The sequence below is a fragment of the Neopsephotus bourkii genome, unplaced genomic scaffold (assembly GCF_033783945.1).
Source record: "Neopsephotus bourkii isolate Nb327-2 ecotype Australia unplaced genomic scaffold, CSIRO-AGI_Nbou_v1 NB_1060, whole genome shotgun sequence".
Taxonomy (NCBI): Eukaryota; Metazoa; Chordata; class Aves; order Psittaciformes; family Psittacidae; genus Neopsephotus; species Neopsephotus bourkii.
In genome coordinates, this window is record NW_026901548.1 from 1938562 (window position 1) to 1953505 (window position 14944).

General features: G+C 49.3%; 1 protein-coding gene across 7 annotated transcripts in view; it reads left to right on the forward strand.

The window, feature by feature from the left end:
* The window catches only part of MYT1 (myelin transcription factor 1), a 62367-nt gene that overhangs the window by 14789 nt on the left and 32634 nt on the right, over window positions 1-14944 (forward strand). For all 7 annotated transcript variants that reach the window (XM_061361503.1, XM_061361504.1, XM_061361505.1 and 4 more), the window contains exons 2-3: window positions 6478-6578; window positions 14201-14255. In XM_061361503.1, the coding sequence (XP_061217487.1) occupies window positions 6478-6578; window positions 14201-14255 (156 nt within the window). The remainder of the gene's footprint in view (window positions 1-6477; window positions 6579-14200; window positions 14256-14944) is intronic.

Consider the following 14944-nt stretch of genomic DNA (forward strand, 5'->3'; position numbering starts at 1 on the left):
CCTTCCCACTGGCCAGAGACATGGTTATCTAAAACCATCTCTGAAAACTCATCTGCCCTGATTTCTCCTGCTGGTGTTTCCACACACGAGCTCCACGGAGGGTTTCGATTTGGTATGAAAAGTAATTATGAGCGGGGTGCAGTTTAGCAGTTGTGTTTTACGGTGCTGGTAAGGTTAAAAGAAATAATAATAATAAAAGAAAGACTCAGCCAGAGTAACTGCCTGCAACGTGCTATTTGCCTTTTTAAGGAAATACTTCTTTGAGACAGCTTGGGTGAAAGGTCGGCATTTGCATATAAATGGAAAAGAAAGTGTGTGATGCTGGAAGTTACATCTATATTATTTTCTCAGCAGTGAGCTGCTGTTGCGGAGATTAAGGGACGCGGTTTGCATTTGGCTCCTATTGAATAGAGAAGGTACCAGGAAAGCCAAATTAGAACCAAATAATGAGGGGAAACGTGCAAGAAGAAAGAAGCAGCATCCTGTTTCTGGGAGATGCTCTTCTGTGTGCCTGGTGTGCTATATGCCCCTTTGCACACTTGCTGGGCGCACGCAGATGAGCGCTGCTGAGCAGGGCTCCCTCTCTGTGAGCATAAGGATGGATGCTGGAGATGAAGCTGGTGGCAGGAGTGGTCCATGCTGTGGATAAGCCTGGCAGAAGGGAGATGCTGGCACTCATCCTTTGGAAGTGATAAACTGAGGCTTGCTTGTATTTTGTTTCTTATTCTAAAATGTTAATATTACTACTACTATTATTAATGATTACTTCTGTACAGGTTCAGGTATGTTTGGAGGGGAATGAATCAGCAGCTCATATGAAGTTTCTATTGCAGTAGGAAAACTCACACTTTGGGCAACTCTTAGAGGCTGGTAGGCTAAAAGCAGGAGGCTCTGGGGTCTTGCTCTTCTCTTGGAGAGGGTCAGCATAACCTCAGAGCTGGGGAAAGATGGGATGCTGAACAACGTTCACTCTTTAATCTTTCTGATCAATATACTTAAGAACAGTGCACAGGCAGCAGTACTGCTGTGGGCACACAGCACTTCTCCCTCTCTTAAAGACTGAACAAGTGAAGCAAGGATGGAAGGTGAAAGCCACCTTCTGTTGTCTCTTCTCCTGCACAGGATGCTTCTGCCACTTTGTAGAGCAAGAAAAAAGACTCTAATAAAAAGTCTTGTTAAGTGGCCATGAACACTGGAGCATGAATATTGCTCTTAATGAGGAGAGACTGTACCCTCGTTTGCTTCCTTTGCATTGTAGGTGCACTGAGGGATACAGCTCCTTTAGTTCTGGGTGATGGAGAGAAACAGGATGAAATGCTGGTCCTTCCCTAGAGCACTTGGACTCGGGATGCAGAGCTGCTGGATAGAGATGGAGAGAGGGACCTGGGGGAAGGATGGCAGAGCCATACTCACAGGGGACTGTGAATGCCAAGTCCCATCGCAAAGTGATCTCCTTCCCTTAATCCTGGTAGGCCTTTAATCTGCTGCTGAACCCCAGTGCTGAGGGCTTTGTTCCCTCTCCAAGGGTTCTGGTGCTTCTTCCCTTCCTATTGCAACATGATCTCATGCTGGGGAAATCTGACTCTTCTTGTGATTAAACCAGTTGCTCTGTGTCCTGTGCCAGGGCTGTGGGGAAAAGGATGATTCCCTTCTCCCATCAAGGACATGTCAAAGTGAGTTCAAAATCATCCCAAGGTTTTAGGTATCGCAGGGCAAAGCATGAGCTGGCACAGCTGAGGTGGCCACATGGGCTGACGTGGCTGCTGACGGCGTCAAAAGCGGGATGAGCCAAGAGGGGAGGTGGCATGGGACTGGGAAGGAGGACATGAATCACTTGTACCTCATGCGGTGCTGGGAAGGGAGCTGAGGTGGGGGATGCTCCCTGGGCTGCTGGCTGGCTCCTGGGCATTACAGGAATCTTTGGAAGGAGGGTGGCAGGTTCTTGTGGCTGGAGATGGAGAAACAGCAGCATCATGCTAGCAATGTCCTTGTCTCCTTTGCATAGCCAGATGGAAACCCTGGTGCTCACTTCCTCTCCTCTGCCCACAAGACATGCAGGGCTGTACTTCTCCACACAGTGCAGCAAGGCGTCATCCAGCTCTTTGCTTTGGCTAGAGGGGACATAGCTGGGAATGATGTGGGGATGAGGAGCAGCAAGTCCTGGGATGCAAGAGTGGGATATGCTGGGTTAACATGGCGATGGAGATGGGAAGGGGAGCAGCAGGATATGGAGTACTTGGGTAAACTGCCCTGGAGACCAGCCAAGGGCATATGGACTGGGATACACATATCCCTTGTCAAGGGCAATGGCATTTTGAACTTGCTTAAAATAAAAGGAACCTGATCTAGTGGAAAGGGTCCCTGCTCGTGGCAGGGGGGTGGAACTGGATGAGCTTTAAGGTCCCTTCCAAACCATTCTATGACAGTCATGGGGCCAGGTCCCTGCAGCTCATCCCCAGCTTTATAGGAAGAAACTCGACATGGCTCCCCCATTTCTCCCCTTATAGACTGTAAACTCAGTGGGGCTTGTCCACATAAGCTCTGCAGATGAGAGCATCAAAGCTCAACATCTGCTTGGTGATTGCCAAGCTCCTTTCCAAACAAGCTAAGGACAAGTACCTTTAGGTCCTCAAATGAACACCCCGCAATCTAGCTGGCCATGCTGCATCTCCCATCCATACATCCCATCCTAAGTGATTATTAAATCAAATTTGCTGATAAGTATGAGATGTAGTATCTATTACACAGCTGTTAAACCTCAATTAATATGTTTTAATGATCAGTCGTTTACTGTGCAATACACAGTTAACATCCAGTATCAGATCTGAAATTAAATGCATGTTTGGGAAGCTAAATCTGAAGCCCTGAACGTAGCTGTGCCGCAACAGTGGTAATTGCGTTGAATAGACAGTATTTCTGTGCCCTCAGAGGGGCTTAAACCAACACTTCTGCCATCAGAGGAGGATGGAGGAGAATAGCTAATATGTAAAACTGGGATTTGAGAGGGTTTTGGTCTCATGTTTGGTTGTTTTAATTCATATGAATGATGGGGTCCAAAGGGTATCCCCTCATCCCTGACACTGCTGCTGTTTTTGCTCTGAGCCCGTGTTGGCTGGTGGGACACTGAAGGACCCAGCCTGTTCTCAGCACGTTGTTGCTGCCTTAACACAGAGTTCAGTTTTCCCATGGAAAATGTGCCTGCAAGAAGATGAAGAGAAATCTCACTCCCTTTTACTTGCACTTTGGGGAGCGAATGAAGACTGATTTGGTTTCCTTCTACTCATTTAGTTTAAATACTCAGTAAATTGAAAGTAAAGCCCACCTGAGTCTGCTTTACACCCTGAATTGTGCGTGTCCATCCCAGTTTTCCCAGCTTTCTTGTTTGGAGTTGATGAGGGTTTCTGAGGCTTCACAGAACTCGCTGTTTCACGCCAGGGTTCTGCACATCTCAGTGCATCATTCCACTACTGACCTCCCCCTATAGGCATTTCTGAAGGAGGGAAGGGGACAAATTGATCCAAGGTGTGGGAGAAGAGCCTCATTTGGAAGAGGACACACTGATGTTGCAGTTGATTGTCGCAAAGGTTGATGGGGAAAAGCAGCCTGTCTAGTGAGGGTCCTCAGTGTGTGATCCAGTCCTGGCTAGGTGGTGGGTACCAAGGATGGAGCAGATTTCCTTTGGGATGTGAACATCAGGCAGTGATCCATAGTGACCTAGACCAGCTGAGCATCCAGGTTATTATTCATGGATGCAAGTGCTCCTGACTGTGAGCTTTCGTGTCCCAGCTCTGTGCAAGGAGGGGACCTCAGGATGTGCTAAAGTGCTCCCCATGGGGAAAAACTTGCATTTAGGGCAATATCCTGCATCTCCTCTTGGGTGGTCCAGGGAGGGGTTAAAAGAAGTGTCCTTCGCATAACCAGTGAGCTTCGTTTCTGCTGAACCCAGGGTGGAAAGGGCACAGCCAGCAGTGCAAACTGATCCTCTCCAGAGACCACATGCATTTAAGCAGCGGGGAGAAGAGGAAATCTGACTCGTGTGATGATGGAGCTGCCTTGGCCATCTGAGCCGGGCTGGGCAGAGGGACAGGAGCGGGCAGGAGGGTGCTGAGCTGGCATGGCCAAAACCCCTTTAGCCTGGCTGAGGCTCCTAACCCCAACACACAGCCCCTTCCCTCCTCTTGCTCACAGGGATGAAGGTGTGGAAGGCAGGGACTGGTCCCGTGGCAAGGACAAGCTAACATCTCGAGCCAGATTTATCATCGCAGCATCCAGAACTCACCCTCAGTCTATGACTTAGGTACACGTGAGCTAAACAGGCCCAGAGGATAAATGTACATGTGTTATGCTGTTTTTAACTCCTCAGGGTTGAATCTTACCATTTCTCAGCCTTTCAGAAATCTTCTAAGCTATCTTTAGGGTTCTCTTGCATCCAGGATCTATTGTTCCTGCAGTTTAACCCACTCTCTGCTCCTGCCTCCACTGCATCCCAGAGAGGATGCTCCTGCTTTAAAACACACCAGAGAAGGATGCTCAGGGAAAGGCTTCAGATAAGCAGGCAGGCTGCACTGCCCTATGAATATACTATAGAAACATCATTATTTCTTCTTATTAAATGTCTTTTCCTCTTCTTTCCTCTTTCCCTTTGTAGCTTCCTCCCCACATTTTGCTTGGTTTCATCAGCTGCCTTGGCCATCTGTCCCTCCCTGCGCCTTTTCCTCAGAGCTTCTCCAGAGCAGAGCCATGTTTTGGCATCTCTCGTATTGTTTCATAGCCCTGTGCCTTTTCTTTGGGTCCAGGCTGGAACAAGGTGCTTCAGACAGGGTTAGGAGAGAAGTTTCTAATGCAGATGTTTCTCCCATAAAACCTAGAAGAGCCCCCGTCCTGGTCTCTGAACATCTCTGCTTTAGGGTAAATACATGAAGGCAACTTTCATGGTTATTTATCTTAGGCACTAACTCGGACTGGACATCACCATAGGATTGAATTGTCCCAGACTTTGAATGTACTTATTGCAAGAGCACTCTGGGACATACTGGTTGTTCCTTAATGTCTTGTAGATGGAGAACAGACACAGGCAGGGGAGGAATAAATTCCCTAACTACTCTCTATGTGTTGTCCTAAAAGCTGCTTTGTTGCAGAGCAGATGGAAAGTTGCTTGGCTGGTGTCCTACACAGTCAGCAAGTTATCCATGGCTTAAACACCCACCTTCCCAGGCTTCCTTTAGCATGTGTGAGCCTTCTCCCTACTTCCCCTGTCTTTGAGATCACCCCAATAAAGAAACATAAAGTCAAGGAACCTGTTCCGCAGAGGAAAGGAAACCTCTGCCCTGAGCTCTTCCCCAGGCTATTAGCAGCTGAGGTGAATGAGCCTGCTGGCATGTGTGTATCCCCTCACGCTGGAGGATGCTCTCCTTTTCCCTTTGCATCAGTGGTAGATGAATGGAGCCAGGCTTGGAGAGCAGGCACTAAATTATTCAGTGCTCGATGCCAGAGGGAGCTGCAACGTGAGATGCCAGGGGGAAGCTTGAAGCAGCGGTGCCCGAAGCAGCAAAGATGCTGGGGGCCTGGAGGCCACCCTCTGGAGGCAAATGGTCTTGATTTCATCACCGTCAGCGGTAACGCGCAGCAGGGAAGCCGTGCCTGTGCTCCTGTGCCATGGCAGCTCCTCCGTGCTGCTCCAGCTGCTGCAGGGCCAGTAACAGCCCCTTAAAGGTGTTTGGAGTTGTATTAGATGATGCCCCATCCCTGGCAGTGCTCAAGGCCAGGTTGGACACAGGGGCTTGGAGCAAGCTGCTCTAGTGGAAGTGTCCCTGCCCATGGCAGGGGGTTGGAATTGGAGGAGCTTTAAGGTCCCTTCAACCCAAACCAGTCTGGGATTCTGTGAAGGGAAAGTGCCCAAAATCTGCTTGTAAAATATGCATTTCCCACAGTATTTCCCCTTGGATAGAGGCTCCTCTCTGCCTGCTCTCCCTTGCTCCCAGAGCAGCTCTGTCTCTGAGAGTTTTAACTTTGAGACCCTTGTTTTGCACCTTCAATGCCTGTTTCTGTAATGACTCACTCCCAAAATACTGATGTCACACCGAGCTGTTGTGGGGACCTCCCTGTGCTCTCTGTGCTGCCCAGCTAATGGGTCCCATCCACCCTTATAGATGTGCAAATGAGCCTTAAGAAGAGAGTATAAGGGAGAAGCCCTTTGCCAGCCGCCAGAGGCACAGGGAGTCTCGTTGCCCAGCCCATTGGTGGCACTGTTAATACTCTGGTTTCCAACTGATGACCAAGCTGAGCAGCATTCAGGGCAGGCTCGGGGTGCACAGTCCTTCATGTCTGGGGCTCTTGGCCTCAGCAAGACCCTCAGGCAGGATTTGTACATCCATTAAAGAAAGCAGGCAGGGAACATGTATTGCTCTGGTTGATGCTGCTGATGGGGTGCCGGGCTCCCTCTGTGTCCTGACCCTGTGCTCCTCTTCCCCTCCCCAGAAAATGAGTTTCGGGGTGAGCTGCTGAACCAGAGGTGGACCTGTGGGGAGAAGATCAGCAGCTGCGAGGGAGCCGCCAGCCTGCACGGCGCACGCATCAAGGTGAGCAGAAAGCACCCGGTCCCCCCCCAGTGGGGTGACCCCCTGCTACAAGATGTGCTGCTCCATCCCTGATGCACCAGGTGGTTCCTGGGGGATGGAGTCTTTCCGGTACCCAAAGTGATGGGCAGGACTTGGAGGTCTCTGTCAAACCTCCTGCGTGGTGAGCTCGGGGCTTCCAGCTGCCAAGATTTGGCTTTGAATCCAGATATTTAAATCCTCGCCTTCCTCTCTGGTCCCATCCTTCAAGGGCGGCTCAGATCTGGGTATTTAGGTCAGTCCCAGGCCTGTTAAAATGGGCCCTTTCTCCAAGGCGCCGGCTGGTCGGAAGGAGCCCCTTGTGCACCAGGTGAAGCTGTGATGCCTTTGGAGGAGACAAGGGGGGCATTCATCCCCACCGGGACCCCGGCAGCTCCTGGGGGCTCAACAGAGCTGCTCATTTACTGCTGCAGCTGTGGCTGATGAAAGGGGTCCAGCCAAAGCTGTCAAACCTCCTGGCAGATTCACTGCCAGCAGATTAGGAAGCTTTAATTAAGCATAGAACTGTGCTGCTCACTACGCAAATGGCACATCCTGTCCCATTTTGGCCTCTCGGTAGTAAGGCACCATCTCGGACCCACCTGGGTGCTGGAAGAAGCCCTCTTTGGGTGACTGACGTTACTGATGCTTCCTGTATCCCCAAATAAACCGAGTGCTGGGAAAACCCCAAACCAGCAAAAATCCATCCTTAAACCCCATCCTTCTTCACTAACAAGCTGTCAGCTGCAAGCAGGTGTCGCCAGGAAAGCTCTCACCTTCTTAGAAAGCAGAGTAAGCAGTTGTTGCTATATTTAAACCCAGCTCAATTAAGGCTTTTCTATTGAACCTGCCAAATAAGCACTTAGATTAGACTTAATGAGATTGTTGTATGTTAATAAAGCAATGATTATAAAAGGTAATATTCCTGGTACCTGGTGCTCATCTAGCGCTCTGCCTCTGCCAGGCACATAGCTAATATTGACTGTTTCTTGCTGCTTATCTGTGTTCTAACACAGTGACTGGCCTGGGGTCAGCAGGAGGAGGTGAGAAGGGGGTTTGGGAAGCGGAAGGAGGGTTTGGGAAGCCTCAGCTTTTAGAGGTGGTAACGCTGGTCCTGCAAAGCATTCAGAGTCACACTGTGGGATGTCAAAGGTACATATAGGGCGTTATCCTGTGCATTGCTGCCTGCAAGACTGAAGTGCCAGTGAGCAATAGGGGAATTCTGGCCCCTTGTTATAAAAGCTAAATTAAACTTGAAAGGAAGATGGAAGGAGGAGGCTTTGGCAAGGCTATTGCCACCCCTATGAGCGGGTTTCCCCATGCATTGCTTTAAATCCATTTAGGCAAATTAAACAAGATTTCTCTTCAATCAGTGCAGCAGCATATTTATTTTCTATGTTTTCCTAAAATCCTGGTAGAAGCTAGGATAGTTTAGACCTGGATACTCTGTGTGTGTGTGCAGCCCTCTTGCCTCAATGGCGGGGAAGAGGGTATCAATCCCTCTCTAACCTTTGGATCTGCGCCATGTGTACACGCTTGCACTTAAACACAGAAATACATATTGTACTTAAATATAGCTTTTCATGGCAATTACAGCTCATAATCCACAGGGTAAGCAATAGTGAAGGACAAAGGGATGTGGGGCACGGTTACTGATGTATCTTTTGCCTTTAGAGGAGTCCAGGCATGGGATACAATTTCCCAGGACGGGTTTGAAATGGGATCTCTGGAGAGTGCTGGGGAGAGATGCTCAGTGCACAGAGCCAGCTGAGACCATCCATATGGATGCTCCTGGATCATGGTGGCTGATGCAGGGATGAATCTGCCACCCAGATATTCCTGCTTCTGTGCTGTTGCTGAAGTCTGCCTGCTGTCAGAATGGGGAGGGCTGATGTTGATGGGAACACCACAGTGTCCTTGCCACGAGCACTGGCTGCTGTGGTCCTTAGGGATGCACACGTAGCTCACTTCAGCAATCACCTTGTATCGTGCCACTTGAGGATAATCTTAGGGAAAAGGCAGCTTATTGCTGCGCTTGAAAACAATGAGGCTGAAGAACTGTGATATTTGTATTTCCTCCTCTTCTGGCCTGAGAGCTGCTTGCATGTATGGAGCCACTTTAGGTCTCTCTGTGCGTTAAATAGTGTGTGGATTGCATGTTGTACCACTTGCAAACAGTCGAGGGGGAAGTAGATGTCAACTTAAACTACTGCACGTGAAATCACCCCAGCCTAATGCTGTGGAGGCACACGATGCAGCTGCGGCTGTGTCAAACGTGATGCTGGGGAGCATCTCTTCTGGTCTGCTTCTCTCGTGCAGAGGATGCCTCTGCCATCCCTATAGAGCATTACTGCTCGGTAAGCACTTCACTTGAAGCATTAGGCTCTTTTTAGGGTAGGAATCGGGCCCTTTCTGCAAACACAAGCTGACAGCATGGCTTCAGGAGGATGTTTGTGACACAGCTGGAATGTTTAATGTGAGGTGGGCACAAGCTGTGGGTTTGCATCTGAAGGAGTCGAGGCAAAATCCTCCCCCTCTGACTCCAAGCCTGAAAACGCCACATGGGGTGTCCTTTCCTGGAAGCAGCCAAAGCAAAAGGCAGGCTGTGGTTTATTCAGCTGAGGACGGGACTCACAATAGGTGGAATGTCAGAAGGGTTTAAATCAAGCAGCAAGGAAAACCCTAAAGGAAGAAGGATAAAGAAAAAAACCCCTAACCTGAGCGTGGTTATAAAATAGCAGCTGGGAGCCACCATGAGCTTTTGTTATAAGCAGAAGCAAACTCCTGATCAAGGGTATTTCTTCCTCCACCACCCCTTATTTATTGTGCTCTTAAAGGCAGATTCCTCATGGGGTGGGGGAAAAAAGCCTCCAAGAAAGTAAAAGCAGAGGGAGGTGAAATCAGGACAAATTCAAATCCATCATCACCAGTCGGTGGGTGCTGAGGAGTGGTTTTGCTGCCTGGCTGTGATTTGCTCCATAGTCTACATCCACCTGGGGATTTGTTCCCTTCGTTGCCTGTGCTGATAAAGTGATCCTTGGGTAGGAAAGGAGCAGCAGACAACGGTGCAGATTAATCAGCAGGTTAATGTTCCCTGGTGAGAACTTGGAGTTTGGGATAAGGATGGTGGTGGTGAAGCTTTCCCACACAGCATCCTTCTCTCTTCCCTTCCTTCATCCTGGCTTTGAACCCAGCCATGAATCAGGGATGTGGGAGCTGGATGTTCTCACTCTGCCTGGCCAGGATAGAATGGCACTGGTGGGTCCTGCTTCATTAGGGTGTTCAGCACTGCCTCCTCCCTTAGCAGCTACAGAAGGGGCTCTTTGCACCTGGAAGAAGGGAAGGACCAAGCAGAAAAGCACTTCTCAAATATTCTGTAGGAAAAATGCCATTTCTCCTGGCATTTCCCTCCTCCTGCCTTACCTGCTGCTGGGCCAATGTGAGTTTTGCTTTTCTAAGTAAAAATAGAGGCTCTGTCTGTCCGTCGGTCCCCTCGAAAGCTCAGACACAGCTTCCTGCAAATGGCATTTTGCTGTATTCACAAATAAGCACTGATGGAAGCTCTGCTGCTTTAGCTGTACTAAAATAAACATTCCTGCTGATTCCTCACCTCCCTTTGTCCAGCTGAAGGCTTTTTCAGCGTGTTTATCTTCTCTGAGCTCCGTGGTGCTCCTGAATACATATGAAGTATTACCGCTGACCGTGGGGAATTTCAGCACGGCCCTTAATGGTGTATTTGCATAGAGCTATCCAAGCCCAGGCACACCTGGGCATCAGTGCATGGAAGGCTCCAGTGGTTTTATATTAGCACCTCAGTTTTCCATTGGAAATGTGTATTAAGATAAGAAAGAGGAGGAAAATATCAACCCTGTAGGTACTCCGTGAAATTAAACTTCAGATCTGTGCTGCTGTTCTCACACTGTATCGCTGTAGTCGTGGCAGCAGAGCAAGATGTTTGCTATAGATGTAGGCTGTTAAAATGCGCATTGTGCTCAGGTTAAACTGGCCTTTCAGTTTGTCTGAACCCCGCCGATTTAGATTTGCAGCTCTGGGACATCATCAGTAGAGTCTGTATTATGGTTGTGTGGGGAAGCTCCTCAGTGCAGGGCAAACACATGGTGAGAAATAGCTCCTGCACCCAGCACCTTTAAAGAGAAGAGGAGGGAAAAACGGGCACCCAGAGATGCAGCGATGTTCTCAAGGTTACCCTGAGTGTCACTGAGCTGAATCCTGAAGCAAGAACGCTAAGACACAGCACAGAGTCCTTTCCCCTGCATCATCCTGTGGTTGATGGGTTAGGAAACCTGGCAGGTGCTTGTTTTGCTTTAGATAATCCAGTGATAAGGTGGAGGAGGAGCAGAATAACTCTGTCTTCTCTTAGCTGAGCTAACCCACTCCGAGGCTGCCATGTGGCAGCAATCATTGCTTTGCAGGTTTCCTTTCAGATTGCTTTGTTTTCCATTCAGAGTTAAAATAATAAGAGTGAAACCCAGATAGCTCCTCGGCCCGGCTATTGTGTGAGCAAGAGAGAGAGAACAAATGAAAATACCCTGTCAGCCTCCGAGACGGCAAACATGCACTGTGTGACCTGGAATTTCGCATTAAAACGATCTGTCTAGAGGGCTCCTCGCTGAGGAGGCAAACAATAAAGGACAGTGGTTTCATGTAACCTTCATGCATCCGAGCCTGATAACCACAGAGGCTCCAGAAGCGCGGTAATGGCCATGTCAGTTAATTTAAGTTGCCTGGGAGGAGCAGGGGCTGAGCTCAGAAATGGATCTTTTTCTTTTTTTTTTTTAAACTTGGTATTTGTGCACTTTGGTGGGAAATGGAAGTTTTCTACCTTTATTTAAAGGATGCTGCTGCTGTTGGTTTAAGCTGAGGAAAGGAGTCTGATGGGAGGAAACAGTCTGGGACCGCACAGTGCACTTGCATCGCTCCAGTGCTGTAAGCGAAACATCAATACACAGTGGTGGAGCTGTGTCAAGTTCTCTAACCAAGTTATGGGGTCTTCTTAAGGGGAAAGCCCCAGTAATTAATATTTCTGCTGCTGCTTTTTCTTTAAAGGCTGCTCTGGGCACCCTACTTGGCTTTTCCATCCTTTGGTCCTCAGTAAGGTTGGGTCCATCCCTACTGTAGGCGGCTCCTGTTCCCTTGGCCGTGTAGTTACTGAGGGTGCTCCTGTCTTCCCTATGTGCTTGATGCTGCTTTGAAAGTAGTGCTCAAGGCAATGGAAGCAATTGCTTTATGAGGTGCTGTGGGTTTAGTGAGAAGCCCGGATCCGACACTTAATTCTTCTAAAGACAAACATGGCATGAAATGGGCTCTCCCCTCTTTATAGACAAGTGGCTTGAGCTGTTCCCAACTTCCAGCCCTGGCGGGGACAGGTTTAGGTTAAGTTTTGCTCTGCTCTGTCCCTGCAGGATCCCATTGTTTCCTCTTTATGTGACCAGAGCAGGCAGTGCCCATTACCCTTCCCACAGCCTGCCCTCCTCTGCCTCCGAATAACTCCCTGCAGGAACCCCGGATTGCCTAGGCAGCCGCCCAACACGTTCCAAATTCCCTGGGAAAGCTGTCAAAAGGGAAAGCTTTCTCTGAACCCCCTTCTGGTTGGAGGCAGGCTCCCAGCAATCAAACGGAGCACTGGGACCGCCGGTGCGCAGCGCTGGCGTTAGCTGCCTCGCTCGGTGCGCGCCGACGCTGAAAGGCTCATAAATGTAATGAAGTCCCTTTGACACCTGCTCCTCTCCACACTTTAAACGTGAGCCATTGGCCCACAGGGAGCTGGGGCTTTAAAAATACAAATTATAGTAATTGTCTGCTGTGTTATTGGGAGGATTGCAATAAACGTGGAGCACAACAGCGCGGCGCCACGAGCTGAGCGCTGACAGGGTGCGTAAATTGCTCCAGGTTTTGATACACCCCCCCCTTTTCAGCCCCTCTCTTCAATCTCCCCATCTAACAACTCACATAAATCACTGTGTGTTAATGCCGTGTTTCTGCAGAGAGGCACCTGGGGCTCTCTTATCCCTCCCCTTTGAGGTGTTTTAGGGGACCTCTGTCCTTTCTCCCTTCCTTCCCAATAGCCTCCTTCCCCCCATTGCTGTCCCCAAACATTGGGGGGACAGGTGAGGCCCAAACAAGCCCTGCAGGCTTTGAGGGTGAACACTGAGGATGCCCAGCCCCTTCTGCTGGGGTCTGTGAACAGCATCCATCAAGTTCTAAGGCACATGTGGGGATGCGGTGGCATGTATCATGTGTGCATCATCCTCATCATCAGCGGAGCAGCATGTGCTCAGCGTGTGTGTCCCTTCCTGCTCCTCAGCTGGGGTGGTAGCTTTCTGTGCCTCCTCTGTCTGGGTGCTAGAGGGTCAGCTATGGAGCCTCATCAGTTGGGGCTGGCAAGGAGCTGGCTGCATCCCTCGCCAGCTTGGCCTTGTAGAGGATGCTCCGAAGAGAATTTGTTTATATTATGGCAAATGATCCTTTTCTCCCATTTTCTCCCATTTTCTCTCCTTTTCTCTCCTTTTCTCTCCTTTTCTCTCCTTTCCCCTTTCCCCCCCTTCCCTTTTCCTCCCTTTCCTCCCATTTCCCCCCCTTCCCCTCTTTCCCCCCTTTCTCCCCTTCTTTTCTCTCCTTTTCTCCCTCCTTCTTATTACCCCAGGAGGCAATGTCCCAGATGGCAATGATGCAATAAAACCCAAATTGTCTTGTTCCCAAACTAACAGGGATCCACCTCCCTGTGCACTCCCTTGGCACTTGCTGCCAAATTCACCTGCGTGCAGACAGCATCTGCATCAGGGGTGAGACATAAACCCAGCTCTTTGACCATTTGGGCAACTTCACTGATAACTTTAATGAAGCCCCATTTCTATTACTTTGGCTTTTGCCCTGCCCTGGAGGTCCCCTGCTTTTGGTGCTCCCACCTCAGGCACAGCCTGATTTCAAAGCTCCGCTGACACTACTGCACCCCAAAGGTGGCTGCACTTCAGCCTTATGCTACCTTGTGGCATATTGTGATGTTTAATTAATATGAAGCACTTTGAAGTCCCTGATGTTACTTATTCATGCCCACGTTCCCTGCAGACCCTCCTGTTTGATGTCCACGTTGCGGGGATTATTTAGATGCAACCTTTGTGTCAGATTTAAGCAGAGAGAAAAGGTTGCTCTTTAGGGCACTACATGAAAAGTTGCCCTTCCTGGGCATGAGATCAGCTCAGCTGCATGTTGAGAGGTTTCTGTGCATGTGCTGGCTATTCACCTGGGTGCTGACAGCACTTGTGTGGTATAAATGCAAAGACATCGGTTCTGCCCTTAAGAAGCGATGTCTCAGACACAGCTGTTTTCCATCACATCCGGGTGGCTGTCCTTTTGTGGTACCCAACAGGCAGAGTGCTTGTGTCCTGGGATGTACAAGTTAATTTAAGGTTGCTAAATGTGGGCACTGTGGGTTGAACACTGAAATCAGAGTAAGAAACCTGCCTCAAAAACATGAGAAAGCTTTCCCTGCGGCCCTATTTACACAGAGGAACAACCACGTGTGAGAGTGTCCCTTAATGATAAGTTTCATGTCATCTTTCAACAGCTATCTTTTCTTTCTATTCCAGATGAGTTTAGAAAGTGATGATAAGAGAGCACGCACGCGATCCAAGTCTATCAGAGGTGAGCAGCTGGGTATCCCGCAGCATGGGGATGCAGGGACCTGAGCTCCCTGTGCTTTGCTTGTTCTAAATAAGCTTTGATTTTTCAAATCCAGGCTTAATTCTAAGCTATTCTCACTTCCCCCTTTCCAACCCCACCAAAATTTATCTATAAACATGGAAAACTCCCAACCACAAACCTCCATGGGTCCGCCTGGTATTTAATCCCCCATCCCCTACACACAGGTGAAGTAACCACGTTAAAAAAGCCCCTTTGCATGCTGTTCTTTTGGGGCAATCACAATCACAGGAGCTTCAGATCAGCTCCTGGGGCTTTCATCATGCGCACTCTGCCAGCGGCTTTGAAGTTGCACATCTGAAAGCGCCTGGCAGAAGTAGTGCATGCTGGAGGAGGAAACAGGCTGTCCCTGGCAGGGATGTGAGGACAAACGGCTTGTTAAAGCAAGGCTTGATTGCTCTTCATTTCCCAACTGTAGGAAACGTGCAGGTCTTTGGGTGCTTTCTCTCTGGGAGAAGGAGAGATGCTCTGATACGGAGCATGGGGTGGTACCTTGCGTGGTCCCATAGCACTTGTGATGGTTACAGACCAGCCTCTCCAGTTTGGTTCCTTTTTGTGGCTCTGGATTCAGTGAATTGGAAAAGTGGCTGGAAGAGGGGAATGGATGGGGTTGGCTGCAATTCCTCCTTGCT